The sequence below is a fragment of the Cloeon dipterum genome, chromosome 3, assembly GCF_949628265.1.
Source record: "Cloeon dipterum chromosome 3, ieCloDipt1.1, whole genome shotgun sequence".
NCBI lineage: Eukaryota > Metazoa > Arthropoda > Insecta > Ephemeroptera > Baetidae > Cloeon > Cloeon dipterum.
Window position 1 is genome coordinate 14,488,710 of NC_088788.1, and position 27,029 is coordinate 14,515,738.

Below are 27,029 nucleotides of genomic sequence, written 5' to 3' on the forward strand. Positions count from 1 at the left end.
GTGTCACGTTGATTTGGCGCTGAAACATTTAAACTGTAGACAACGCCCCTGCCGCTAATGCTAGTGCCAGAGGTAAAGGACGCAAGTAAACAACAATCACATGTCATGTTGTATGTATTGTGAGATTTGAGTGAACAGGGGATAGGAAGTCTATGTAGTCTAAATAAATTATTATTTTGTATATTTAAAGTAAAAGATTGCAATGGGATCAGACTCTTTAAAAATTTCCGTTCATTTTGGGTGAGTTCAGGAATCTTAAAGATCAAAATCATTTTGACTTTTTTTGCTTTTCTAGTGGAGGTGCAGAAATCCTATTTGACAACTTGAAACAGCATGACTTAGAATTACCTCTTGACAATGGGACTTGTAAGTTTTGACTTGACAAAAAAAAGTGAATTTTTACCTTTTAACTATAAATACCAGGGAACTTGAAGAGGCTAATTGCGTGGATAAGAGATAATAAGATGAAAAGCAAACAAGAGCTCTTCGTTAAAGATGATTCGGTGTAAGTTTAAACTTAAAAATATAAATTAACCTTAATTTGAGTTATGCCATTTATATCTTGTTTAATTTTCAGCCGTCCTGGAATTTTGGTATTGGTTAATGACACCGACTGGGATTTATTGGTAAGAAATTCAGGCACATGTTGGTGTCCCAAAAAGTTGATATTTATTTCATCACATATATTTTCTACAGGGGCAAACAGAGTATGAGCTGTGTGATGGCGATCAAGTTCATTTTATCTCAACACTTCATGGAGGCTAATTGTATGATCCCCATATTTTGTATTCTTTTAATTCAACTAAAATTTCAATAAATTTAATTATCAACAAGAACAATGACTTCTTTAGAAGAGTTATTATATAAGTAAAAGAAGTATTACGCTTCAAAGGGATAACAGCCGTGAGCAAAAATTGGTTGATATTATTACAGGTCGTTTCAGCTCAGGAAAGGCAAATAAGCTACTTGATGATGTGTTTGCTATACAACAATATTAAGCATCAAGCTGTGATATTAAATAGCCAAGCTTCAACATAGATATAAAAGAGTACAAATTAACCAAGACCTGAATATTATCTTTATAAGAATGGCGGTTGTCAAGAAAATTAATAATCCAAAGCACACCAACTGAATCCCAATTAGTCAAAATGCCATTTAAAGGAATGCTGTGCTGGCGTTAAAATTGTAAACTGCTATTTAAGTTCAGCTAGGAAAAAATGTTAGGCTATCATATAGCCATGATCATATTTAAAGCAAAAATCTAGTGGCATTTATAACTAGCTTGGACTTTGTCTTCATAGAGGATAGCTGTATTGTGGAGCGCATTCTATCACAACTGCAATCAAGACCGGAATTACGCACAATTTTTAACTCAAATTTCCTGTACCTTCACAAAATCTGAGTCGGGAGCAATGTCCCAAGGCAAGACGAACATCCTCACAGGCAGTGGCGTGCAGTGAGTTGAGTTGTAATCCAACAAGTATCTGCGAGCCTGAACAGTTTTATTAGAAAAGTCGTTCATATGCAGAGAGTAAAAAGTTACCAAAAACAAAGTTAGCTGGATTTTGGTGATTTCTTTGAAGTTGTCGTCTCCCCCAATCATCATTGGGTATTTGTTGGAATATTCAGAGACGTACGAGCTTAAAATAGATGCACACAAGTCTTCATCCACATTAAACTTTTTCAGAATATAGTCTGCCGAGATAAGAGCCTGGTTAGTTCCACGATTAAAAAGAAATAAGAATTGTGTTACTTTGCTCAGTGCTCTTGGCAGTCGAAAGCCACTCATAGAGAGCATCCAATGCCTTGTCCTCAACGAGGCGAGGATACCGATGCTGAAGGACTTTGATGACCAAGTTGTTCCCTCTGTTCGTGGCCAGGATGTCAGGACTGTGGAGGGAACGAGTTGTTTATCGAAAAATCTTCTGAAAGAAATGCTTACTCGATAGCAATGATCTCGTCCTGGGTGCGTCTGACGAAAAGAATTGGACCAGGGTAGCGAGCCAGCTGGGCTGCATTATTGAGATTCATGTAATCATGCACAATCTGCTTGACCAAAGAGCCCCAGCTGCTTGGGAATCTGGCTTGGGCGAGTGGAACCACGTCGTCAAAAGAGGCGTCTACAATCTGCACAGAAAAAATGCATTTATAATTTATGACAATGATATTGATTCAACTTTATTTGAAAAACTTTTTAAATTTTTTTCTGATTATCATTGGTTGGATTGGTTTCTGTTAATTGTAAGTTCTACGCAATCATTCACACAAGCAAAATGCCAGACAGGCCATAAGGGCGTAGAACGCAGTCCCCAGTGCGCCCTGTTTCATCTAATATATTGGCCTCATGGCGCTCCCCAGCCGCAATGTTAGCGGCCAGCTAAATTTTTCTCCTAGTAGAAATTAACAAAATAAGCTAAAAAAGAACTTTACGTGGATTTATAGCCAATTTAAGGCGTTCAAAAGTACTTGCTAGGGCAAATTGAAGCTCAGGGAAAAAGCTTATCTTCGTCACAGTTACATAACGTAAGTTAGCTGAATGTAAATTTAATTGCAACATCTCTTAATGGTCAATGAATTGCGACTTTTTAACCTCTGCTCAGCACTTCCCATGGGCTATGAGCTCACCGGGTCTCAGGTCCCATTAACACCACTGAGCGGATAACGAGGGGCCCGAGCGACCACAGAGGAGCTTGGGCCCAATGTGGCCATCTTTTTGCCTCCCCACACTGGGGTCTTTATATTCAAACGCCAGACATTTGTCCTTAAAGCTGCTGAAAAGGTGCGTAAACCAGCAAGTGGTGAGTCGGCGCCATTGCGCCTCCCAGCCTGTTGAGCATTTGAGTCACTTAAAACTAACCACCTTTTGCTAAATATCTGACATTGGGCAGACAGCATTAAGCATTAGATCCTTGAAATGCCCAAATATCTCCCACTGCTTTGGCACTCCTGAGAATGCCTTAACAATGCGAGCCAACAGTTTGGCATTTTCCAAAGAAAGTAAATTTTTTCTGAATCCCGAACTCATTTAGAGAAACACTACTTTTAGCCAAGTTTGATTATTTTCAAAAAATCACACTTACGGCTCCCTTAACTTCAGGGTAGTTCATTGATGCCCAACTCAAAGCGTATCCACCAATACTCCAGGCATAGAGGATAATATTTTCTGGCTGGAAATGCAGCTTGTGTATGGCAAACTGCATGACAACATCAACTCCGTTGACAACATGATCCGGATATGGATATCCCTGTGAAAATTAAGTTCCAATGAAAATAATGTCACTGGTAGGTTTTAGTATATTACGGAGCTCCAGCCAAAGCCAGGGTAGTTCCAGCCGAGCACAGAGTAGCCTGAGCCGAGAGGGGTCGCCATGATTCCAATTTCGTAAAAACCGGCGTTTCCTTCGCAGCAAATCACTAAAATGTCTCCATTGTCATGCCTAGAATTTAGAAGATAAGTTTGCACGGTACACGTGATTAAATTACAACCTCTTCCTTTTATCGACAAATACTGCATCCAGTTCATTTCCATCACGAGTTAGCATTTTGAACCTTTCTCCCCTTTCTTCCTCAATTAACTTTATTCTGCCTTGAACTATCGCGTTATCTTCAAGGTAAAAGTTATTAATTTTCAAAGGAATAATTTAAGTAAATTTTCTTATACCTATAAAGAATTGGAGGGTTTGGATGCTTCCAGGGAACATGAGTTTATATCCAACACTGTGAGCCACCAAGTAGCCAATTGTCTTCACAGGCAGCGACAAAATACGGTCCAGCAGACTCTTCTGGCCTTGAGAGCTTGATGTGTTCAGGAAAATACGCTGCTTGGATTCATCTCTAAAAATTAAGTGAATATTTTGTAATTTCAATGACCAAACTTGGGCATCAAAACGAGTACCCGTCATTCTCATTCCACTTGAATTCTACTGGCCAAGCTGAGAAATCAAAGTCGTACTGTTGAAGCGCTCTCTGTGATGAAATTATTTGATCAGAATTGTTGTATGAAAATGTTATTGAAATTGCTTGCCTTGTTTGCTCTCACGTCCTTTTGCGCCTCAGTGAGCGTCTTCAGAAAGGAGATGTAAACTTCGTTGGTGGAACGTCCAACGGCCCGCAAACCATAAGATGCAGCGAGCAGCAGTCCCAGTCCAGTGAGACCCACATAACACTTGCGATACAAGGCAAAGCTGAGGACTGGTATTGAGATCACCTTTAGGTTCAGCAGAACCCAGAACTGAAAAAAACCTGAAGTTGATAGTGACCATAATTGTATACGGCTATTTACTCACCGACTTAATCACTACATCACCCCACCTCTCGAGTAACTTTGGTTCGTAGTTGAAACCCTGGAAAAGATTAAAACTTTTTATGAATTCAATGACACCGAGCAAAAAATTCGTGAATCATAACAGATTCTCCATAATATTTAATTTGTAAACATACAGTTAAGAATAAATTAGGGAAGTTTGCTCACCACCAAAATTTATTAGGTAGATATAGTCAGGGATTAGTTTTGCTGAAGGCTTTTTTCACAACAATTATTCTTAGAAATAATAAAGCAAAAAGAGAAAACATCTCTACATATTTTCAAATTTGAATCTATAAAACAAGTTATTATTTTAGCTTCATTGATGACATCACTTCTGCTCGTGAAAATTAAATTCCGCATACACGCGGTGATGCAGCAAAACACAATAATATCGCTGGAAGTTTTCAAGTGACCATGCACTTGCAATAATTATTTTCATCAAGGCCCAAGAAACTTTCACCAGAAAGTGGACTAGGAATGGAAATTTGGCAATGTCATTCGTCTGGATTTGTTTGCATTATGTTACCTGACTCGAGGCTGCGGCGTGAATTCTGTACAAGCGAGGACTGGTCAGGCATTGCATCAACAGTTTGAAATAATGTGGAGCCATTGAGGAGCATGGATTGAAACTCACGAGTGGCACGAGTGCTTGCTTTTTGTCCTCCACTCATCCAGCCATTGCCATACCGTAAGTGCAGAAGTGGGCGGAGCTTATAAGCAAAGGCAAAACACAGCTGGTGGCGCAATATTATAACGAAAGAAATTTCTTTAAAAAATCATTGTAAGGGACAGTTTCGTAGAGTATAATGTTTTTTATCCGTATAACGTGAGACTCAATAGGTTAAATTTTCATTATCAGAGCTTTTTTTCAAGAAAATTTGCTTAGGTTGTTTGAAAACTGGCGCGCACGGCGCGTGTCTTTTGTTGGATTTTAGTTCGCCGCGGCTCCGCGCTTGACGATCGTGACATGGCGTCCGAGAAGGAAGTTGACTGTTGAGGGATAGCTCGAACCATTGTTTTTTATGAATTTTTATTATTTCCACCGCCATAATAAGAGCAGAGTACATTTAAAAGATTCTTGCATTGATGGTAATGCATGCAAGGAAACCCCAAAGGATCAACGATGGGTACGCGGGGTGCAAATGACCGCCCAATTTTCTCTTTGACACAAGCCCTAACATTCGCCATATTCAGACGTCGAAAATGGACGTCGACGAATTTTTAATTTTGCCTCGAGCCCCGCCGGACGCTTTAATACGTTATCTAACTCTTTCCTGTTGTGTTTCAGGTACTTCGAGAAGCACCAGACCCATCCGTATCAGGTACGCGGGTGATGGAAGTTGCTTCTGGCTGTGCGTCTTCCCTGGCCCACTGTCACAAGTGGCTGCTATTTAAGTCGCGACCCCGTATTGTTTATTTGGCAATTAGCAAAATTAACGACCTGCCGGACATGCATTTTACCTTTGAAAACGTGGATCAATCACTCGGGCACACTTGCCGCGATGTTTTCATTACCGCACGGCTCAATTCTTCAAAATCTGTTTGCCAACATTGACAATCGCCTCAAGCAATGTTTGCCACAACAAAAACTATAAACTTAAACCAGAAATGAGGTTAACGTTAAGTAATACCTTTCGAAGTTACGTGTTATTTAGCTTATGCCTAACTTTTTTATTTGCTGATTTATAGAATTCCAAGTACGGAGGGTCAAAAAGCTACTCATCAGACAGATCCTATGGGCATGATCGAATGCGAGACTCTCCGAATGGAAACTCGTACAGATCTGATAGTCCAGACTCACAAAGTCCTAGAGAAAGAAATTATCAAAGTAAAAACTACATGCCGAAAATCAGGGACAAGGAGAGAGATAGTCGAGACTACAAATCTTCGAGGGACAAATATTCAGGTAAAAATTGTGTGATACCCTTTTTATGGTCCCACTGTTTCAAACCCTGTATCAAAATTTTAACTTAAAAGCTTCTGTTAGATTGTCATCTAATAATATTTTAAGTCAATAATATTGTGGCATTAGCAAAAGTGCGTGCCTCCAATTCTTGAGAAGTTATTTAAATTACCGCTGATTAAACAAATTAACATGTCATTTAAATTATTATTTCATTTTTCTCGACTTGTTTTGTCTCTAACTGCAGTCTTTTTCATGAGAACATAAATTTTTTTCTTAAAAATCATCGTAATTTATAGTAGTATTGCTAATATTTATTATAGGGTAGCAATACCTTAAATTGAAGTTAATGTTCTAATTTATCTGGTTGCGCGGGAAGTGGTGGAATGTTTGGTTACTATTTATTTTGGAGAAGGAGGAATTTTTTTTATAAAAATGCATGAAAAAATGCGCAAACTCAGTCTTGAAAGGTTCCACAGGTATCAAAGTTATCCTTTTATTTCTTTTTTGCTCTTTTTTACTTTGCACCCCCACCGGCAATGTGTGCGTTCTCTTGCATAGTTTCTCCCCTTCCACGTAGAATGCATTTTCCAACTATTGTTCAGAACAAGGCTGACTTGGCTCATAACATATTTTAGAAGTTTTAACCACCATTCCTTTGACAACCAACGTCAAGTGCAGATTATTCATTAATTCTCAAAAAAGGATGAATTTGATCATTCTAGCCCCAGAAATGGTTGCCAGGACCAGGAGTAAAATACTTTTAAATTAATTTATCCTCAGTACAGTGAAGCAGTGAATTTAAACCGTCATTTTCAGATTCCAGATCATCTCCAAAGCGAAGCAGAGACAGTCGAGATTCTGACTACAGAAGCAACCATGACCGGAGTTCGGACGTAAGTGCTTTGCCAAGCCGGCAGAATGCAGTTTCTCAGGGCCATGGATTGCAGGACAAACGTGATGACAGAGACCGAGGAGGGTCCCGACAGGGTGACTGGTCGGAGCATCTCAGCTCGACAGGGAAAAAGTATTACTACAACTGCAAAACAGAAGTATCTCAGTGGGAAAAGCCAAGAGAGTGGGTGGAAAAAGAGCGGGATAGAGGAAGAAGTTTCAAGGAGAGGGACACTGACAGGGACAGAAACTACAGTAGCAGTTCGCGGAGTTCCAGCAGAACAAGTGAGTGTTGGCGTTGGCGCTTGCTAGAAATTTTTGCAATGCCTTTCACATTTTTCTTTGACAGGTAATTGAGACTAAATTTTTTGTTACTGTTTTATTGAATTTCCCTTCTCGTCAAATTCATTTATTACATGTCTTTGCCACTGTTTCTACAGAATCATTTGTAACACTAATATCAGCAATATATCAACTTTTTTATGTTGAAAACAATTTTTATAATTGTGTAACTTTTCATATTTGAGTATTATCACATCTATCAGAAGCCTTCAAGTTAGTTAAAACAATTGATTTTCAAGTTGAAAACCTCTGATAGTGGATTCATCTAAATTGGAATTTATGCACTCACCTTATTATAATTATTTTCCTGTTAATTCTTCACTTTATTAATCTCTAAGCTGCTTGTTCACAATTTTTACAACTATTAAATTGAATTTCAGCCCATGATAAACATTCCAACTCGAGGAGTAGTGGCAGTAGCAGAGACCAGAAAAGCAGTTCAAGTCGCCAGTCTGATAGAGAAAATAATTACTACCAGTCTACTAGGGAAGATGATTCTCACGACCGAAGAAAACACACTGTTGATGGTGATTAACGCTTTTAAATGAAATCGACTAAATTGCTCACCTGGACACTGGTAATGTTCGGTAGAATCGCAAGATATGGACATCTCGCCTGGGGACAGCACACCAACTTCCGAGACGTCATACTCCCGCACGACGCCAAATGCGGCAACTGCTACTGAACACCATCACGCCCATTCTAGGTTAGGCGGTCACCACACGGTGGTGACCTCCACCCCAGCTACCCCTCAAAGGGGCTTCCCTGGGGGAAAGCAGCAACATGCAGCACCTCCACAGGCAAGACAATTTACAATAATGCTCGAAAGTTTTCCTGATTGACTGAGCGGGTTGACGTTGAAGCAGGGTTCCGAAAAACCCGGTGGGCTGGGTTAAACAGGTTAAAACCGGTTTTAACCAGTTTGGCCTAAAACGACTTTATTTTTTTGTTTCGTCACTTTCACCTTACAATTTCACTATCAGTAAAAAAATTTATCATTAAAATTTTTGAAATTTTTTTGGTTTTATATGCTACATGAAATGAAAAACCCAAAAAACCCGGGTATATCTTATTTAACCCAGTTTTAACTGGGCTGGTTTAAACCGGGTCGATAAAACTCGGAACCCTGCATTGAAGGTAGCACATGAGGTTTGTTTAGTTTAGAAAAAACGCCTTGCTGAAAGTCCTCTTTTTATTTGATGCCTACAAGTTTTGGCTGTGAATTGCAGCTTAAATCATGGAAAAAATAATTCATTCATGCGCACTTAAATTTATAAAAGTAAATTATTTACAATTTTAATAAGATTTAGGATTAACCCAGTAATTTCAGGCATATGCAATTCCATGTAGCATCCGATTTCTTCATATTACTGCATATATCCAACCTTGTAGTTCGCCTGCCAGATTTATAGTAGAAAGGCTAATTTAATCTGCATGCAACTGAGTGAATCAGATCGTGGAAAATATATTTAAATGCTTGGTGTGTTCAAAAGGCTAAGATTTAGCTTAGTTATATAGATTAATATGGAGTGTAGAGCAGCTAGAATGCACCCTTAACCATTTCAACTATTTATCAAACTAGATTAAAAGGAAATTATATTTTCGGAGTATTTTTAAGATCAATCAAGGCAGGTCAGCTTCTCAAAAAGCCCAGTAAGCGTTGAATTTTTTAATATTAAATTATTTAGCCGAGAATCACTATAATAATTCTGTTTTGAATACTTTTGCGAAAGGAAGCAGAAATTTCACTCTTTAAAACAGCTTCATAGTTAGGATGGTATGTTTTGCTTATATTTTTCTATAAGGGAGTTAACTTACAAGGAAAGTGGGTAGTGGCTTTATATAATTATGTCACTCATTCTCTTAATATCGAAATTAGGCTTGAGAAGGAATCAGGCCTAGATTTTGTAATATTTTCAATCATATTAAAATTATTTGGTGACAGCAAATATTAAAATGAAACTTCATGGTCTTTCTACATAATATTTCAAATAAAAGTGAAAATTAGGTAGCAAAAAAAAATAATGCCGTTATTTCAAAATTTGGTATCAGTATTAAATGAGACACATTTGTAACCTCATTATTTACATTGGTGAAACTTAAAAGTCTGCTTTTTGTGAGTACCAAATTGGTTGAAAATTATTCGCCATTGAGTTATGGCCCACATTAAGTTGATTTTGAAATTGTATTCTAAAATTCTAAATGAGCAAATGGAAACTAACTCTATTTTCTAATCCAACAGGCTAGTCCATCTTCGACGCCGACTTCCACAGCAACACAGCAAATGTCCTTGGCCAGTTTGCCGCGACTGCTATCGCAGATAACTGGTTCAAAAGGCCTTGGGGATCAATCTGAGCTGTCACCGCAGAAAGCCCTGCAAAGCCTCCAGACGATCCAAACACTGCTCTCGCGGCAGGTGTCGCTGGAGCAGCCAGGCTTTGACACTAACAACCACCACAGCTTGAACTCCCTCTCAGCGACCTCATCAGCAGCAGGTGTGGCCTCGACGTCAGCATCGCAGCCCCTAAAAGTGGACACGAGCAGCGGGGCCGCACCGGCAGAGGGACCGCCAACGCCGACTCACTCAGAATCACAGGATTATCAAGATCCTAGGAAAGGTTGGTTTGCTTTCCCGACTTTGTACTTTTTTTTAAAATTAACTTAAAGTTCATTTTTTTTATTCAATTTTATAACTATTTATTTACTAGCTCATTTCTTGCAAATCAAGTTCACATTAAGAGAGATTGGAAATGAATGTTTGTATTTAATGAAAAAAATGTCTTAAATGATATAGTTATTAACTAAATGAAATGAGGTTTAATTTAGTTGGGGTAAAATATTGTAGGAGTAGGTGTCGGGTTATTGAAATACGACAAGTAACTCACCTACTTCTTAAATTGACTTCACAAATTCAAAAAGAGGTCTTGTAATTTAGTGTAATGATCTCAATAAATATGTGTCATATTTATTGAAATATTATTTGAAATGAAATTTGGTTTACGTTTATTGTCAGAATTTTCAGTACTTAATTACATCATTTAATTGGAAAGGTAATTTCGTCACTTAATTAGAATAAATTATTAAAGTCAATTTAGAAAGAGTAATTTGGAATCAAATGTTCTGGAACTTGCTTGGGAAACGTCCGAAAGTTTCTATAGTACCAAAGTATTGGTGGAAAATCACAATATAAATTGTACATGATTTCTTTCAATATTAATTGTAATATAAATCTTGATATGGTGGAACATATTTCAATGACAACAATCTAGGTTGTTGTAATGAACTCTGATTTTTAATCAAAATCCTCTGACTGATCCAATCTTTTTCCCTAAATCCTATGAAGTTTCAGTTTTACTGAATGTTAGAAAGTCCGCAAAATATTTTATTGGTCTTATATTAATTTTTGGCATATTTTTTTCAGCAAATAGCCCTCCAAGCAGTTTGAGCTCACTTCAAAGTTTATCTGGAAGCAGCACACTGCAGGCGTTAAGACCGCAAGGCCCCAATTTAACGCCTAGTTTGGCGAATTTCTACAGAGATGACCTCGTAAACCACGTTCGCGGGATGCCTGCTGAAATAGTGGAAAAACAGGTAAATTTTACTGTGGACCTTGGAATAGTTATCCTTACGCTGTTCATTTTATTACAGGCTCAGAAGTTGAACGACGAAGCTTACATTCTGGGCAGCCTTCATTGTACCAAAGTGTCAGCGGAACTCAAAATGGCGCGCTCGAGAGTTAGACAAACTGAAATTCAAGCAACTTTGCAAGAACAAAGGTAAGTTATTCTGAAAATCCCATTATTTCTACTCTAGACAGGACAGTCTATTTATGAAACACCAAACATCATCAGAGAAACCTTATTACGTACAGTGCAATGGTGTTTGTATGGTCCCTTCACTGTAATTAAATTATTCGTCAATTCAAAATATGCCCAAGTCTCCTTTACTTGCAACATTCCAAGAAACAAATGGGTGCATCTTGACGAGTAACTCTCTTGTTTGAAAACAACTGATAAACTCTATGTACAACATGCCATCTTCCATCTCCTGTTAATTTATTTATTTTAAAAATCGTAGTATAATCATGAAATAGAAATCAATCAAATGTTGTCATTTGACAGAAAACAAAAATCATTGATTTCGCTTGATGAGTGTTTGTTAACTCTAAGAAATTTTTAATTATTTGCTACCAACAAAACTTGGCATATTTTATTGTCACACTTATTACTGATTTCATCATATTAGTTGCTAGAGAATTGATTAAGTGAAGCGTCATTTGTATTCCTAATCATCCATACCATTTCTTAAAAAACTAAGCTGGTCAGTAGTTTTGCTACTAACGATTCCACCTATTTATCCTAGAACTTGTATTCAAAAGCTCTATGAAATATACGGTCTAAAAAAAGCTAAATTAACACAAATTCCAAATTTTATAACACAATTTCTTAATTACGTTAGTTTTTTATTTTACCATTTTACGATCATGATGTATTGGAAGGCTTTTTTACTTTTTCTCTTTGAGATCTACATTTCTTGTTATGTGCTATTCGCTATGAATCTTCATTCTAATGTGTCTTTCCCCTGTTGCAGAATTTTGTTTCTTCGCCAACAAATCCAGAACCTCGAGGAATTGAAGTCACTAAACTCATTCATGTCAGACTCATAGTGGAAAAAATCGAGTGGAAGTTGACAAGCTCGCTTGCCAGAGTGAATTAGAAATTAATTATTCGATTTGGGTGGTTGCAGCAGCTAACAGAAAGTGGCGGCGATTGTTCTGTTCCTCCGAAATGCAAATCCTAGCATTAATTGCTGGTTTGTGATACTGGACAGTGAGAAAAAGAGTGCGCGAAACTTCATCATTGATCATCACTGACTGTCTTTTTGGACTTTGCATTGCATACAATTTTATTTTTTACACTCGACCAATTCAACAGTGTCCCGTTTTAACTTATACTCCTGATTGTTTTGTTGTGCAGAGAGAATCAACCAAGCAGTTAATCGATCGAAATTATTGTGGTTTGCTTCTGGACAAAAAAAAACTTTCAATTTATTTCAAACATCAGAATTCTTGATTAGCGTTTTGATGGTTCAGATAAACAAGTGAAGATTTGTCGTTTGGTGATGTGAATTTTGCAATAGGCGACTGCCTTCTGGAATTATATAGTTTCTGTCTGCCTGAAACTGGCGTGGAATGGAGTGACTGCTGAATTATAAGCGAGAACACCGATGAGAGCGGCGGATTCATTGCATTTAGATTAATGTTATAGGACTTGCATATAATCTTAAAAGATAAAAATAAAGCTTTTTGTAAATAATTCACAAAAGATGAGAAAAAAGTTAATCGTAATTATTCGAGTTCGAAACTTCTCAAACTTTAAACGAACACACACCCCAACTGATTATATCACTTCTAATATTTTCTTCCAAAAAGCTGAATTCAACAACAGACCCAGTTTGAGAAGTTGTCCGACGCACCATTATTTAGATCGAGGTGTCCAAAACATGAATCTTACAAAGAAAAGCAGCAAACATAAAAGTTAAATGTACTCGTCGCCATCAAAGCTGTAGATATTCTTTTTATCCAAACTCTGTCGACTCGGTTTTCATTGTAAATAATAAAACTGCCTAAAAAGCGACGAACAATATTTTCATTGCGTTGGAATCATTTCTAAGAGAGCAGCATCATCCATTAGTCTAAGCGCTTTTGCCTCGACGACTCTTGATGCGACGACCAAACAATTCTGTGAACTCTTTTCTTCAGCGCATCAGCACCTTGCCTGTTTTTAGATATTTTCTCTTGCTTGTGCATGTGACTTCACAGATGGTGTTATGCACAGGGGACAAATAATAAATATCCTCGATTCTTGCGCCTCGCACACTGCTTTTTTATTCTTGCGTTAGCCAACTGATGAATGCAGCTTTTGCCTTGCAAATAATTAAGCCTTTCGTAGCTTCTCCATCCAGAGGATCTGCTGCTCCGTCATTTCGGTGAATAACGACTTGCGATGTGAACGAAATCGATCTTGCATTTTTATTCTTTTCTTTGCGGCCGCACGTAAAACAGCTCCGACGTCTCGCCTCTTCGTCGGGCTGCCCCGCTCATTTCCAGCTAAAAGGGCAAAAGTGAATGAGAACTGGGGCGGTCGTCGGCGCGCGGGGGTGGGAGTGGGGGGCGACTGTGCGCGAGCGGTCGATATTCCGCGAGCGAACGCGCTGTCGGAACGTCGGAAGCTGCGCCCGGTCGTCAAGCAGCCCAGCCGTCGGCCCGCTTGTCGCCACAGGTTGCGGCTCTGTTGTCTGTCTCCACACCGACTGAGTCCGCTGCATCTGCCCCGCAGCAATTCGGACAGAGGTAACTTCACCGACGACATTGTTAAATTAGCAGAATTCCCTTCTTCGCTGCTCTGGCTGCCTGTCTGGCGCAGCTGGGTGCCTGCATGCTTGGCCACACCACACACTCACCCTCTCGACCGCTGATAACACACTGGCAGTGGTTTCTGGGTCGCTTGTTTCAAGGCCAAAGGTCGTGACCGGACGAACTTTTATTGGGCGGTTGCAAATTGCAACAATGCTCAGGCATTCATTGCGTTTTGATTTTTATCGCAGTTTATTACAACATGCAGGAAGTAGTGTTATTTGAAATCTGCATCTAGACTTGCAGACAGCGTAGAAATTACGCGTATGATAGCTCAACAAACATGTAATTTTTGTTGTTGAATTGATTTTTGCCCTTTATTTATGAGAAATTAAAATTTTCGACTTTTTCTTTTGTAGAGTTATGCGCGTATTTCTACACTGCCAAGTCGATTTGTAGGTTAGTAATTTTTCACATTGTTGCTCTATTATAGTTCTGAAAAGCACAGTGTGTACCTATTCATGAAATAATAATTGGAAAAGTTATATGAGCCTGCAAATAGTCCTGGTCGCGGTAAATTGCGTATTCTCTTTCAACAAACACCCAAATTTTCACTGTCGCATTGATTGTAGTCTTTTTCTTGCAACAAGGAAATTCGCGTTTGGTTGTTGAAAGTTGCTTAATTTTTCCGCTACCACTAGGAAGAAAATTATGCATTTTATTAGTTAACATTTTCTCATTTTAAATTCGCAATAAGAATTTATAAAGAAGTTGTCAATTATTTTGTGTACGAACTTCTATAAGAGCTGTTACGTTGAGCTCGAGTTGATGGCGGTGGTATAATTAATTCAAATCGATCTCTCTTGCACGAGAAGCTTTATTTTATGCCGGCTTATCGTTCGAGCGCAGATGTTTTAAAAGTAGTGATTGTGCTGGTGGTGACGGAAGTCTGCGCTTATCGAAATCCCTCATAGCAAGCAGTTCGACTGCAGCTCTATTTTTCCATGTTGTGTGTACCCGGCATGAAGCCTTATTCCCAGTAAAAAAGTCAAGTGTCGGAAACAGATTAGAAATATATCTAAAGCAGGAAAATTCTCTGCATCAGACGGTCGGTGAACACTTTAGCAGAGGGTTGTTTGTCCTTTCTTTTTAGTATTTATTCGAGAGTATTTAAATCAGATATATATTTCAGAGAGCTGAGAGAACATTCGAGCGAAAATGGTGCTGCCGTCGCTGCACGAATTCGAGTGCGCCCGCCTCATGACGAACGCGTTCCTCTCGGTGGTGCTGGTGGGCAAGTCGTTCCTCTCGTTGCCCCTGCTGCCTGTCTTCCTGCGCTACCTTGGGCTGACGGCCCTCGAGGCGGGACTCGTGATCGCCGCCCAGGCCCTCGTGGAAATGCTGCTGACACCCGTCTGGATGCTGGCAGTGCGACGTTCCGGCCTCCGCCGAAGGGCGCTCATCGTCCTCGGACTGGTGCTCGCTGCCGCCCTTCACGTGTGCCTCGTTTTTGTGCCTCCCTCGGGTGCGCCAAGGGTCAGTATGAAAAGATAAAAGTACAATTTTTTCCTTATGTTCCTTCAAAAGAGGGAAACTAAAATTAATTATCATACTAAATATGCCTGGAAAAATATTTTCGGCCCTAAATATTTTGCCAATAAGCTCTGAACGTTACCATCGGTGTCAAATTTTTTAATTAAATTGATAATTTTTATCGCGATATCCTGTAAACTACATTTGAAGGAATGGCGGATGAAAATATATTATATCATTTCCTGCCTTCCTCCAATCGTATATAGTTTTTTAATTTATTTTGCCCTCAAAATGGATTTTTTTCACACATTCTAGGACGTGACACACTGCATGGGCAACTCTAACCTGACAGTTACGCCGCCAGTGAATGGCATTATGGCCAGAGCGGCCACCGAGGCGGCCACCTCTTCTCGACCGCCGATCATGCTGAAGACCAGTCTGGGGAAAAGCTCGTCGGCCAGCACCACGTTGAAAACCACAACCGTACCAACGACGCCGCCAACCCTTCCACCTTTGATTGTGACCACTACGTTGATGGCTGTTTATGACAACAACCAGCAAACTCTGTTTGAAGACGACTACGGAATGGGTCAGCAAGGTTACCCTCAAGAAATTGAAGGTACTATGCTTTTTTACTTCTGCGTAGTATAAATTCATACGATTATGTTTTGGGAAATAGGAAAACCTAAGAAAAATTATTAAACTTTAATATTTGTAAATGAAGCAATAAAATCATTTAAATCAAGGGGCATGGCCTATGCAATCATTTACGCATGGGAGTCGTGCGAGTTGCATACCTTTCAACTGAAAAATCAAATACTCGTCTATCGTCACAGATCCGCAAGCGAAACGGCGGCCGCCGATCTACGAGTACCAAAATTCCCTAAACTACCCTGACTACAACAACGCGGACACAGACACGTGGCGTGGCCGCCGCCTGGCCTCGGTGATGGCCGTCTCAGACCTACCTGACTCTCCGGTGTTCCGCGCGGCGTTCGTCCTCTGCTGCTTGGCGGCCGCTCTCACGTGCCTGGCCGAGCCGGCCGTGGCCGCTCTCTGGCGCCAGCGGCTCGACGACGCCGAACACCTCGAGATGAGCGGTGAGCACGTGGCCTGGGGCCGACTGCTGTCGGCCGTCTGCCTCGCCACGCTGGCCGCCGTCATGACCTGGGGCGCACCTTGCTTCGTCGCTAGGGGGCTGCATCAAGCGGTAAGTTTTTTAAAAAAAAAAACGAAATACGAAGAAATAGCAATTTCTTAAAGATGATTTTTTAGTTAAGTTTCCTTAATAAATAATGGAAATAATAGACTAGAAAAGTCAGATTGAAAATTGACAAAAAATATGGCAGGGACTCTGCACTGCAAAATATAAACCGAATTATTTATGACCTGTGTATGACTTATTGGTGTTTAGACTCAAGGAAAGGTATTTTTGCAGTGATATATTTTTAGTTTAAATGACAATTTTTATAAGATAATTGTTTCTCTCAAATAATAAAGCACCATATATATGTATTTTGAGCCACAATATGTTGAGATTTGAGATTAATTCATTAATTTTCAATTCTTGGAAAATGAGGTAAAGTTCAATTATGATTTATTCAGCAGACAATTTAATAATTTTATAATCTTTTTTATTTTTTATCGGATGATTTCTCAAAGTAAGGCACCGACCTTCTTTGTAATTATTGCAATGAGCCATGTGTTAATTCATAAATTGTATTTTTTACACCACCTTCAGAATAAATCTACATCAACACTGCTCAAACCAAACTAACAAAGCATAAAATTCGTTTTAAATATTCATTAACAAAAACCGAGGCAGATAACCCATCCAGCAGTTAAATAAATGGGAACGCTTTCTCAAACATCTCCAAAGTGTCAACATGGATGCTTTTCCATTAGTTAATCTCCCGTCTCGTTATCTCCGCATCCGCACCATGGAGACTGTTAGAAATGCATTTATAATTTTATTTTTGTGCCTCAGGTGCTGCACCCATTGGCGTCGGCAGGATCGTACGGCGTGGCTGCATTCCTCGCCTTGGTGCTGCTGCCACTGCCTCCTGGCAAACTCGCGGCCCCCATTAAGCGCACCGCCCCCGCAGCCCCCCTGCGCCTGGTGGCCCGCGGCCTGGCCGCCGGTCTCGCAGGCCTGGCCTTTGGTGCGGGGGTGACTTTCATGCTGTGGCACGTTGCTGAACTGGACGGCTTCCCTTTCAACTATGAACTCATCTTCGGCGGCTTTATGGTGGCAGAGGGAATCATCGCCCTTCCTGTACTGGCCTGGGCCAGGGCAGCCCCAAATCCTGGTATTTAAATTAAAAATATTTCAATGATTGAAAATCCTTCTATTTCCGATTGTTTTTCGGGTAATTATTTCAATTTATAATTAATTATAACAAATATCTGGGGAAGAATAATAATGGGATTTGGATATTTTTTCTTGTTAGAATTCAACGTTTTTGCAGGTGATGACAACCAGTAATGCAGTAAAAAGTTTCATTTTGACAATTTTAGCAATTCACAAAAGGCTTTGGAAATTTTTCAAGTGTCACAAAATTTAATGAAAAATTCACCATAATTATGTTTTGTAGTGAAGTTGGGCCCATTGATAATATTTGTTTCAATAGGTTTTTTTACATGAATGAAAACCTTTAATTTTCTTGGTGTCTGCAAATCTGTATGAGAACTGAATCGTACAGCAAAAAACTGCACTTTCTCTAAAAGATGATCAAATAATCTTTTGTATTTTTCTCGTTCATTTTGTTGAAAGGCCATTTTTAAAAAATAAATATTATAAACCAATGAATTTTTGTTCCAGTTGGTGCGTTGGTTGGCCTGCTGGTATTGGCTCTAGAGTTCAGCCTGGCACCCCTGCTTAAGGGTCCAGCGCTAGCTCCGCTCTTGGGGGTCCTCCAGGGTGCCGGGGGAGCCCTTCTTGAGCGCTCTTTAGGTTCCAGCTACAATTCCTCGTCGTGGCGAATGGGTCTGGCTATTGGATCGGCGGCTGCTGGCGTTTGCTTCCACTTCATAGGTGCAAGTCCGACCCTCTGGAGTGCGGCGGTGGCTGCAGTCGTGGCTGCACTCGCGGTCGTAATTGCTGGCAGGTGAGTAGCAAATATGTTTTTGCATCAGTTGTAAATTAACTGTCAAGTTTTATTAAAAATTTCAACAATTCTTTGATTTGTGTCTGCCAAAAGGGCTGGAACTTTGTGGGATTCCAAATATAGAAGTTATTCTTATAACCTAAATTTCGCCCCTGCACATACATTTCCATAAAAACATTAACCTTTCCATCTCCCCGGGGTAACATAAAAAGAACACACGATTTCTTCCGAAATGTCACCGGAACACGAACATCTTTTTTGCGTCGTCACCCCTTCGATTCATTCTCGCCTGTGTGACGGCGGCATTCTATGATCCCAACCCGAAAAAAATCGCGACGCACGCGTTTCTGGGACTGTCGAATTAAATCGGATTGGAGAGGAGGCGCCCTCCACTCTGCGGCTGCCAACTAAAAGAGCAGTCGCGAGCGCGCCACATGGAACATAAAGGTCACTGACCCCATAAGCAGCGCCCACACAACTCATCAGGGTGGCCTTAAAATGCGGCAGAAACCGCCGCTGGACCCGAAGAGCGAAATTTTTCGGGGTCATCGATCACGTGTCCTTACAGCAAAATTCACGGAGGGAAAAACGGAACTGAAAAAATAGTGCGTGCGCGTGACTTTAATTTTATGCGGGTCCAAGGCTGTCAACTATTGTCTTGACTCCAATTTTTTTTCTAAATCGTCCTTTTTTAGAGTGAATCGATCGCAGTAATTAATGGAAAAGTAAAATGATGTTTTATCCATGGCATGCAGTCGCAGCTCCGCAGGCTCAAATTAGGTCACGACCTTTTTATTGAGCGAGTAATCGCATGCCGCTCCGTCAGTTTGATGCAGTGGAAAATGCGAGAGCCGGCCGTAATGTGTACTATGCAATTCAGCCGCGCCGTTGGGAAGCAAAAGTCGGCCAACCAGATGTTTAGCGTGCCGACCAGGGGTAGGAAATTATGGGGGCGCAATTTCCTCAGCACACACTAGGAGCCTTTCCCTGCGCTGCTAATAACACACACGCTGCGCGCATGGGGGCACCTGTTTATCTCCAACCCGTTGACTCTCGTGCTCAAGTTGATTGATTAGGAGTATTATTTTCCCTGGTTTTTTTTTCTCATTTCAACACGGCTGCAAGTTTAGGAGAACGTACCTTCGTGTATTTGCAATTTGCTGTTGATGAAATTGTTTTGAAATCAACAAAAACAATATTTAATAAAAGTCTGTTACAATAATGCTTCAATTAAATATGTCATGTTTTTTATAATTTCACAAGATGACACATTTCTTCCTATTTTTTAATCCATTTTTGAGATTCCCAACATCGCAGGGTGTGTATAAATTGAAAAAGGTCTTCATAATGCATAAATTTTACAGATTTTGCCGTGATTTCTTTTTTGATGACGTGCACTAATACCTAGAAGTACATTATCCTTATTTACTACACATTATTACAAGGTTGAAAATTACTATCACCTTTTGCTTGAATATTTTTAATGAGTTGTACCGTACCAGCGAGGTGTTCACGTAGGCGTGTCTCGTTGATTTCCATATTTTCGACCGAATAGAAAATAGACACGTGCATTCTGGGCTCGCATTCCTATCCATTTTGTATTTCGGCGTGATGATGAATGGTTGTTGTGTTGTAGAAATGCGCCCCTCCCTTAACAATTATCAATGAGTGGCCTTTGAGAGTGACGTAATCGGCGGCGATTATTGTTAGAACAAAACGCTAACGCTCTCTTCTGGCGAATTTTCCGGAGCTCTGACTTAGCTGAAATTCAGTCTAGCGCGAGCAGCGAGCTGCAAGGGCAGACTCGCAGAAATGATAAAAGAGGAAGACGAGCACACACACGTAACCGGTTCTATATAAAAACAGCTACTCCTTCTGCATAATAAAACAAAATTAGTTTGCTGGATCACGCCCAAGACGAATACACGCCTCACGGTGTAAAGCAAACTTTTCCTTTCTGCGCGTGCTGAAACGTTTTTGGCGCTCGATAACTTGCCAATCGAGGACCGCTTTTTTTCTTGTCATGCAAACGCAGAGAGTGTTTAATAAATCACAGATGCGCGCTGCACTCGAGGCGTTTTCGTCTCTGCTTCCGTCTTGTGGCTCTCGTATTAATTATGCTCGCGCCCTTTCAAAATAAGTCGGGATGCACTTAACCTAGTGGGAGACTGGGCGAGAAATGAAATGGATTTCACGCCAGATGCACTCATTTTGCCGCTCGCGCATTCATTTCGACTCGCTCTTTGTGTGGTGCTCGTTGGTTGCTTTTATTATACATAATCAGCCGGTCAAACCGCGCGTTCTAAATAGAGTCGTAAAACGGTTTGCTGCTCGGCTGGAGTCGTTTGTTGGTTTCGGCACTTAAATTTCGGAAATTAAATAGCAGCTTTCACAGATTTCCGTCGCGGCTGTGAGTGCCGAGGCATTTTCTAATATTGTAAGTGGTTTTTTTTTTAATTTGTTAGAAACTGTCGTGCTCATCAAAAAAGTTCAACCCTTTGAGGTTCTCTCTGGGAGCGCAGCAAGATTAATCTGACGTCTGAAATATTTGGCTTTAGTCCAACTGAAGTTTGGCAGCAAGAATACAAGGAGAATTCCACTCTTGCACCAAAATTCCTTCAACTATATTCCAATTTGAAGAAGCTTGGCACGTTTACGCCGCAACGAGAATGAAAACACAACCGGATTCCACCTTAACCGGACGAACCCCGTTGCTTCGGTTATATATTGTTATAAAAAAAAACAAGGGGCCGCGCGCTAGAGCGATTGGATTCACTTTCAACCTGCTGCGCGAGAATCAAAAGCAAGCGGCTAATCCACCTGCCTCGTCTCTAATTCTCTGCTGCGAGAAACCATCCAAATAATGACCGTTGCCCGCCGTCCGCGTGTCAGGTGGAGGGACTGCTAATCTCTATACCTGCCGCGGCCGTTCGATCGTCGGCCAGCGTGCCTCCCCTCCTGGGCGGTCCCCGCCGCCGCCGCCGCAGCCGCCGCCGCCGTTCTTCTTCAGAGCCCGTCGCGCTTCAGTTTAGCTTCGGCGTCGCCAGCTACGCACCCATGACGGCGTTCTCGTGGCTCGCAACGGCGTTGCTCGCCCTGACGGCGGCCTCGGCCAACACCCTCAACTTCAGCGTCGTCTACCAGTGGAACAAAATCGACTACGCGTGGCCGACGGACTCGAGCAAGGCCCAGGCGCTCAGTCTCGGCCGCTACCAGCCCGAACACAATGCCCCTGCGGGCCTTGCGGTCCTCGGGCAAAGGGTCTTCGTCAGCGTGCCGCGCTACCTTCAGGGAGTGCCCTCCACCCTCAACTGGCTGCCGTCGAATGGGGCCTCCTCGACGTCGCCGAAACTGCACCCGTTCCCTTCGTGGGATATGCAGGTATTATTGATTTTTTTTTCTTGTGCGCGCTATCTTTGGAATCAGAAATCACTTTTGGCGAAAGCCATGCAGAACAATAATTATTGCAATACAATATAGTAATCAAATCAATGTTTTAATTCAACATTAAACAAAGTAAAGCAATATGTTGAGTGATTTTTGGAGTGACTTGTCCTACTTAAATTTCTCGTAAATAATAAAGCTTTTAGCCACATCTGTTTTGTCGCTTTTTGGAATTAAAAATTGCAACCTGCTTAAAAATGAGGACAAGTCCATTTTCCTATCCTCGAGCGAAGATTTCTTTTTAAATAAAATTTTTACTGTTGATGAGTTAAGAGGTATACAATTACGCTCTTTAAACGATGTTGCTCAAATGCGAAAGGATGCGCAGTTCGTCTTATTCATTTGAGCATATCTCTGAAAACAAAAGAATATAAAAATAAATACTTTGTTCACAAAACAATCCAAAGTAGAAATAAAAAGCTAAAAATTGCAATTAGCGACCTTGAACTCGCAGGTCAGAAAATTAAGAAACAAAGAAAACATTCGAGAAACAAAGCTGGTGTGTTTTCGTTGTCCTCAAAGGAGCAGCTATTAACGCTATCCTCTGCTTGTTGACTCATCTCCATACCAAGTTTTAAATTTGTCTCAAATTCCTGCTCAAAAAGGTCAATGACAATAATTCTAATCTAATGCTCTTTTAGTTTCGCAACTTCCCATTTGCATATTATATTTTTCTATGCGATCAACTACTTGAGGAAAACTTTCCACTGGTGAACACGCAAGGATTAATAAATGTATAACGAATGATATAAATTAATTAAATAACTTAAATTAAATTAAACAAATTAAATAATTTTGTTTTGCTAAAGAAATTTTCGCCGTCGTGTGATGAAATTAGACGAACTATTCCTTTGTTGTTTGTTGTTGATAAATATTTGGGTTTTTGCTCCTCGAGTAGGTTTCAAACACTCCTGTAGTCCTAAGAAAATCATAAGAAAAACTACAAACATTTAAAATTAGTGTTAAAAATTAAAAAAAGTTTGGTTTATGCTAATTATATTTCACTTATTATTACTTAGCTCTAAATTTCCATTGATTTTGATTAAAAAATGATAAGGTCCGCGCAGGAAGATTAAAAAAATAAACTTGTATTACACATTATTTTTAGCTGTTTTCCCTGTTTTCATTGTTTTAAAACGAAAAATATAATCTCAATTCAAGATACGAATAGAGACCCCTTTTAGAATTTTTAAGTGATTAAAGGGCACTTTCATTTTTTTAAGATCAGGAACGGCTGAGACCTAGTCAATATGAATGAACTCAAATCTCTTTATATTTTACATGCAGTTTATTTTTATGGATCCATAAATAAATTATTTAACATTTTTAAAGGGAATCGGAAACTGCAGCGCCCTTCAGAACGTCTTCGGCCTTGAAGTGGACTCCCACGGCCGGCTGTGGGCAGTGGACGCGGGCCGCCTGTTCACGCGCAAGAACCAGCGGCGCTCCGACCTGGACAAGTGTCCGCCAAAGCTGCTGATTTTCGACCTGAACAACAACAACTCGATCGAGCTGCGCTACGAGTTCCCCGAGGACGTGGTCTCGCGTAATTCTAGCCTGCTGTCCGACCTGGTGTTGGACAAGACGTCGGACGACTGGCTGGCGTACATTTCGGACGCCTCCGGACACATCATCGTGTTCAGCCTGGGCAAGAAGAAATCGTGGCGCGTGCAGCATCCGTCCATGCTGGCGGCCCAGCCTGAGCACGAACCCCTGCCCCTGGGACGCGACCTCGGCGTCAGCGGCCTCGCCCTCTCGCCGCTGAACGATAGGACCTTCCTGTACTTCAGCACCCTCAGCTCCCCGGAACTGTTCTCCGTGCCGGTGTCCGAGCTCAGGGCCGGTAGCGACAAGCTGACGGTCAAGTCGGTCGGCACCAAGTCCGCGCCGTCCAGGGGAATGTCCATGGACAACAAGGGGCTCATGTATTTCGGTCTCCTCGGCAAGCAGTCCGTCGCCACCTGGGACACCAAATTCTCCTTCAGGGAGGAACTGGTTTTTGAGGTAATCGCAGTTTTGTGTAATTCAATATAGCAGAGGAAACGCGCGTATCATGTGGCATCTAGAGCTGTCCTCGTAAATCAACAAAACACGCGAGCCGCTCTTTATACGATTCTGTAGATTCTGGGCAGTAACATTAATTAAGTAATTGGGAGGAAAAATCAATTCAGCGTTGAGTAGAAGAATCAAAATGTTTACACTTTTTTCACGGAATTTTGTTTGCTGCCCTATAATCCTTGACCTGACTTTTGTTGTTACGCGATTGATGGAAGAGTTACATGGTTGAAATCCACGCTAACTTGCGTGATCCGGCACTTAAGCTAAAATAGTTTTGTAGAAATACGCTAAACCATTAAAGGAAATGCATTCGCATGAAGAAAATTGACGCTAGAGATTTCAAGGGCAACTTAAATTTTTGCGTTATGAAAAAAAAACAATTGAGCCTTTTTATAATTTTTTTTCTGTCTACTGACATTGAGTTATCTTAAAGGACTTCAATTATCTAGTCCGTGATTTCCTCAGCTTCTCAACAATTTTTAAACATTCCAGGATAAAGAAGTATTGCAGTGGCCGGACACTTTCGCCTTCGACGCGTCCGACAACCTGTGGCTGATCGCCAACAAGCTGCAGGCGCTGCTGCAGCGCAAGTTGAACCTGGATGAGACTAACTTCAGGCTAATCAAGGCTGCAGTTGGCGCCAAGTCGTACATGTACAATGACTGGACGTCGCAGGACTCGAACGACGCCACCAGCAATTCACTCGCCATCGCCACGTTGTTGTTTTCCGTCTTGACCACCGTTTCCTCCTTTTAAGGTTGCTTTTTACACAGCCCCATGTACTAACATGAAAACATGCTGTTGAAAAATAAACTGATTTACAAGTGTTAGCGTCGATGTGAGTTTGTGTGTGTGGAAGAAAGTCATTTATTTTGCGTTAGCGTGTGCGGTGCCGCACGATTTCGCATGACGTTAGGGCCTAATTAGACGTCGCCGTGAGCCAATTCGCACGTCCAGCTGATATAAAATATTTGAAGTGGAAGATGTGTTAAGCGGACTAATAAGTGGGTGCCAAATGAGTGACGCGTCACCGCGTGCGGCGGAGGGAGCTTGTTTGCCACTGCATGGTCACATGAAGAGCGATGCGCGCGCGTCTATTAATAGCGAGTGCCGATTGCCAGCCTGCGCTCACGTTAATTATCGTCAATTAGGCGATTTTCTCGGTACTAACCCTTCGCAACAAGCCAAGAGCTAATCGAGCCGAGTTACGTCGGTTTATAGTTTATTTAAAAAAGGGCATTTGTATACTTAAATATACGCAATGAAAATAGTAGTAAAATTTATCGTCGTTCTAACATATTACAATTTTGTAAAATTATATTCATAGTACGCGGCTGTTGTATAGCACTGGTTTTTAATTATGAAAATATGCATGTAAAAAGAACGTGGTCGTGCATGGAAGCCGACTTAATGACGGAAATAATTGCTCTTGGACACGATTATCCGATGCTGGAGACGGGAGTTTTCCACGCGAGCTCCTCGTGCCGCGCCACATTTGCACTTCCATTAGCGAAAACGCGTCAAATTGTTCGCCAGCGGCTGCCAGAATATACGGCCTTTCTGCCAGGAGGGGGAGTTGGATTTTTTTAAACGAGAAACGCGTCGGAACATACATAATGCCTAATTACAAAGGCGGATTCGGTTAAAAGCGGAAGTCAATTTGGCTCATTTGAATATTTGCCTTTGTCCGCGCCGGCGTGCGAAAAGATTTATTGCGCTGCGCGTCGAAAAAGTGCTTTTAAAACAATTCGACAAAGCCACCCCGCGAAATTATAAAAGCATAATTACGGCTCCCTCGTCCGTTTATTTATCCTGCTCGCCCCTTGAGAGTTCCTCGACGGACGTCTATCTATTTTTTGTTGTTCTGCATTCTGCTCTTCGTCCCTTTAGGCATCGCGGGCGGGCTATATTTACTCGGACCACAGAAATAAACCAAATTTAATCAAAGCAAAACACTGACCCACATTGGACCATTGATAATTAACATGACAGCCTCTCAGACTTTTCAAATTTTGACACATCATCGTTCGAAAATAAATCATTACGTATTGAAAGGTTGATGAATTTGGACTGACGCCATTCAGCACTCGTTTGGCTCCAAGCGAGAATTATGAACGATTTACACTCGATCTTTATTATCTTAGACAAAATTTCGTAGGAAAATCCTTGAATCAGTGAAAAATTAAATAGCACATCATGAATTTACAACTGATGCGAATTTGAAAATTTATAACTTAATTTGTGTAAATTGTATCACGTTTTTGTCGATTTTTGCCTTCAGAACGCCACCAGTAAAGCACCACCGTCGCACGTACAACCAGCTGCTTCTCTCGGACACCCTGGAAGTGCTCAAACCGGAAAACTCTGACTCGGAGGAGGGAGAGACCGACTGGCTTGAGCGGGCCCTGCGCGAAGAAGGGCCCAACGGAGCCCCTGTCAGCTGAGTGGTGCGGACAGTGCGCGAGGACGCTTATTGAGAAGAGCAAAAATGAAAATGGTCACATATAAAAATGTATAAAGAGAATGAATGCTGTGAAGAGAGAAGAAACTGAAATCCAAGTGGAGCAGTTGACGATGTAATCATGTTAATGAATATTTTTATGAGTTCGCGCGCAAGTTGCTAAGTTTTTGCTTGTGTGTTGCAGCCTTGAAATTGTTGTTTTACAGAAATAGCAAAACGGATCAAAAACTGGTCCATCTGAGGTTATATAAACATAGTTATTGCTGAGATATATCGTACTTGTTGGACAGTAGGGAGAAAAAATACGCCTGAAGTTTTTAAATTTCGGTCTACACTAGATTAATAAAAATAGAAAGGAATTGAGCAGAACCTCATATATATAATACGTGTAATTATTTTATATGGCAGGGAGTTTTCTTTACTTATACCAATGCAGATAAGCCAACGACCCTTATATTATAATAGAAAGTAGAGTTTACTTTCATCAGATTATATATAGTCTAACACACACAAGAAATTTATTTTGTGATTGTTGAAAATAACCAAATTAAATAACAAATAAAGAACCGAAAACAAATATTGCAATTAGAGTTATAAAAGTTTTTTATTTGCAACCTCAAAACTAC

General features: G+C 40.7%; 4 protein-coding genes across 10 annotated transcripts; 3 read left to right on the top strand and 1 right to left on the bottom strand.

Annotated features, from left to right (window-relative positions):
- Positions 1 to 70: 70 nt before the first annotated feature.
- On the top strand, positions 71 to 1,493 carry Urm1 (Ubiquitin-related modifier 1). The gene is made up of 5 exons (XM_065483252.1): positions 71 to 240; positions 296 to 366; positions 424 to 505; positions 578 to 626; positions 697 to 1,493. Exons 1-5 carry the CDS (start codon positions 203 to 205, stop codon positions 763 to 765), a joined length of 309 nt encoding a protein of 102 aa, XP_065339324.1. The 5' UTR covers positions 71 to 202; the 3' UTR covers positions 766 to 1,493.
- On the bottom strand, positions 647 to 5,020 carry LOC135939070 (phosphatidylserine lipase ABHD16A). The gene is made up of 13 exons (XM_065483238.1): positions 4,833 to 5,020; positions 4,287 to 4,343; positions 4,025 to 4,231; positions 3,896 to 3,966; positions 3,662 to 3,834; positions 3,487 to 3,604; positions 3,302 to 3,437; positions 3,081 to 3,245; positions 1,943 to 2,127; positions 1,754 to 1,890; positions 1,544 to 1,695; positions 1,388 to 1,492; positions 647 to 1,336 (listed from the first exon to the last, which is right to left on the bottom strand). Exons 1-13 carry the CDS (start codon positions 4,914 to 4,916, stop codon positions 1,331 to 1,333), a joined length of 1,596 nt encoding a protein of 531 aa, XP_065339310.1. The 5' UTR covers positions 4,917 to 5,020; the 3' UTR covers positions 647 to 1,330.
- A 229-nt stretch (positions 5,021 to 5,249) lies between these two features.
- Positions 5,250 to 13,321, top strand: wcy (WW domain-containing adapter protein with coiled-coil wacky). 4 transcript variants are annotated; one of them, XM_065483235.1, is made up of 11 exons: positions 5,250 to 5,433; positions 5,595 to 5,628; positions 5,996 to 6,212; positions 7,029 to 7,105; positions 7,160 to 7,388; positions 7,826 to 7,972; positions 8,037 to 8,245; positions 9,688 to 10,063; positions 10,867 to 11,036; positions 11,094 to 11,221; positions 12,036 to 13,321. In XM_065483235.1, exons 1-11 carry the CDS (start codon positions 5,393 to 5,395, stop codon positions 12,109 to 12,111), a joined length of 1,704 nt encoding a protein of 567 aa, XP_065339307.1. In that variant the 5' UTR covers positions 5,250 to 5,392; the 3' UTR covers positions 12,112 to 13,321. The 4 variants fall into 4 exon arrangements, with proteins under 4 accessions (XP_065339307.1, XP_065339305.1, XP_065339308.1 ...); XM_065483233.1 differs by having other exon boundaries at positions 7,029 to 7,388; XM_065483236.1 differs by lacking the exons at positions 5,250 to 5,433; positions 5,595 to 5,628 and adding an exon at positions 5,635 to 5,930 and having other exon boundaries at positions 7,029 to 7,388.
- A 291-nt stretch (positions 13,322 to 13,612) lies between these two features.
- On the top strand, positions 13,613 to 26,993 carry LOC135939067 (protein yellow-like). 4 transcript variants are annotated; one of them, XM_065483229.1, is made up of 7 exons: positions 13,613 to 13,797; positions 14,993 to 15,336; positions 15,649 to 15,952; positions 16,170 to 16,543; positions 17,321 to 17,642; positions 18,155 to 18,440; positions 26,224 to 26,993. In XM_065483229.1, exons 2-7 carry the CDS (start codon positions 15,019 to 15,021, stop codon positions 26,384 to 26,386), a joined length of 1,767 nt encoding a protein of 588 aa, XP_065339301.1. In that variant the 5' UTR covers positions 13,613 to 13,797; positions 14,993 to 15,018; the 3' UTR covers positions 26,387 to 26,993. The 4 variants fall into 4 exon arrangements, with proteins under 4 accessions (XP_065339301.1, XP_065339303.1, XP_065339302.1 ...); XM_065483231.1 differs by lacking the exon at positions 13,613 to 13,797 and adding an exon at positions 13,946 to 13,968; XM_065483230.1 differs by lacking the exon at positions 13,613 to 13,797 and adding an exon at positions 14,625 to 14,931.
- The last annotated feature ends 36 nt before the right edge of the window (positions 26,994 to 27,029 follow it).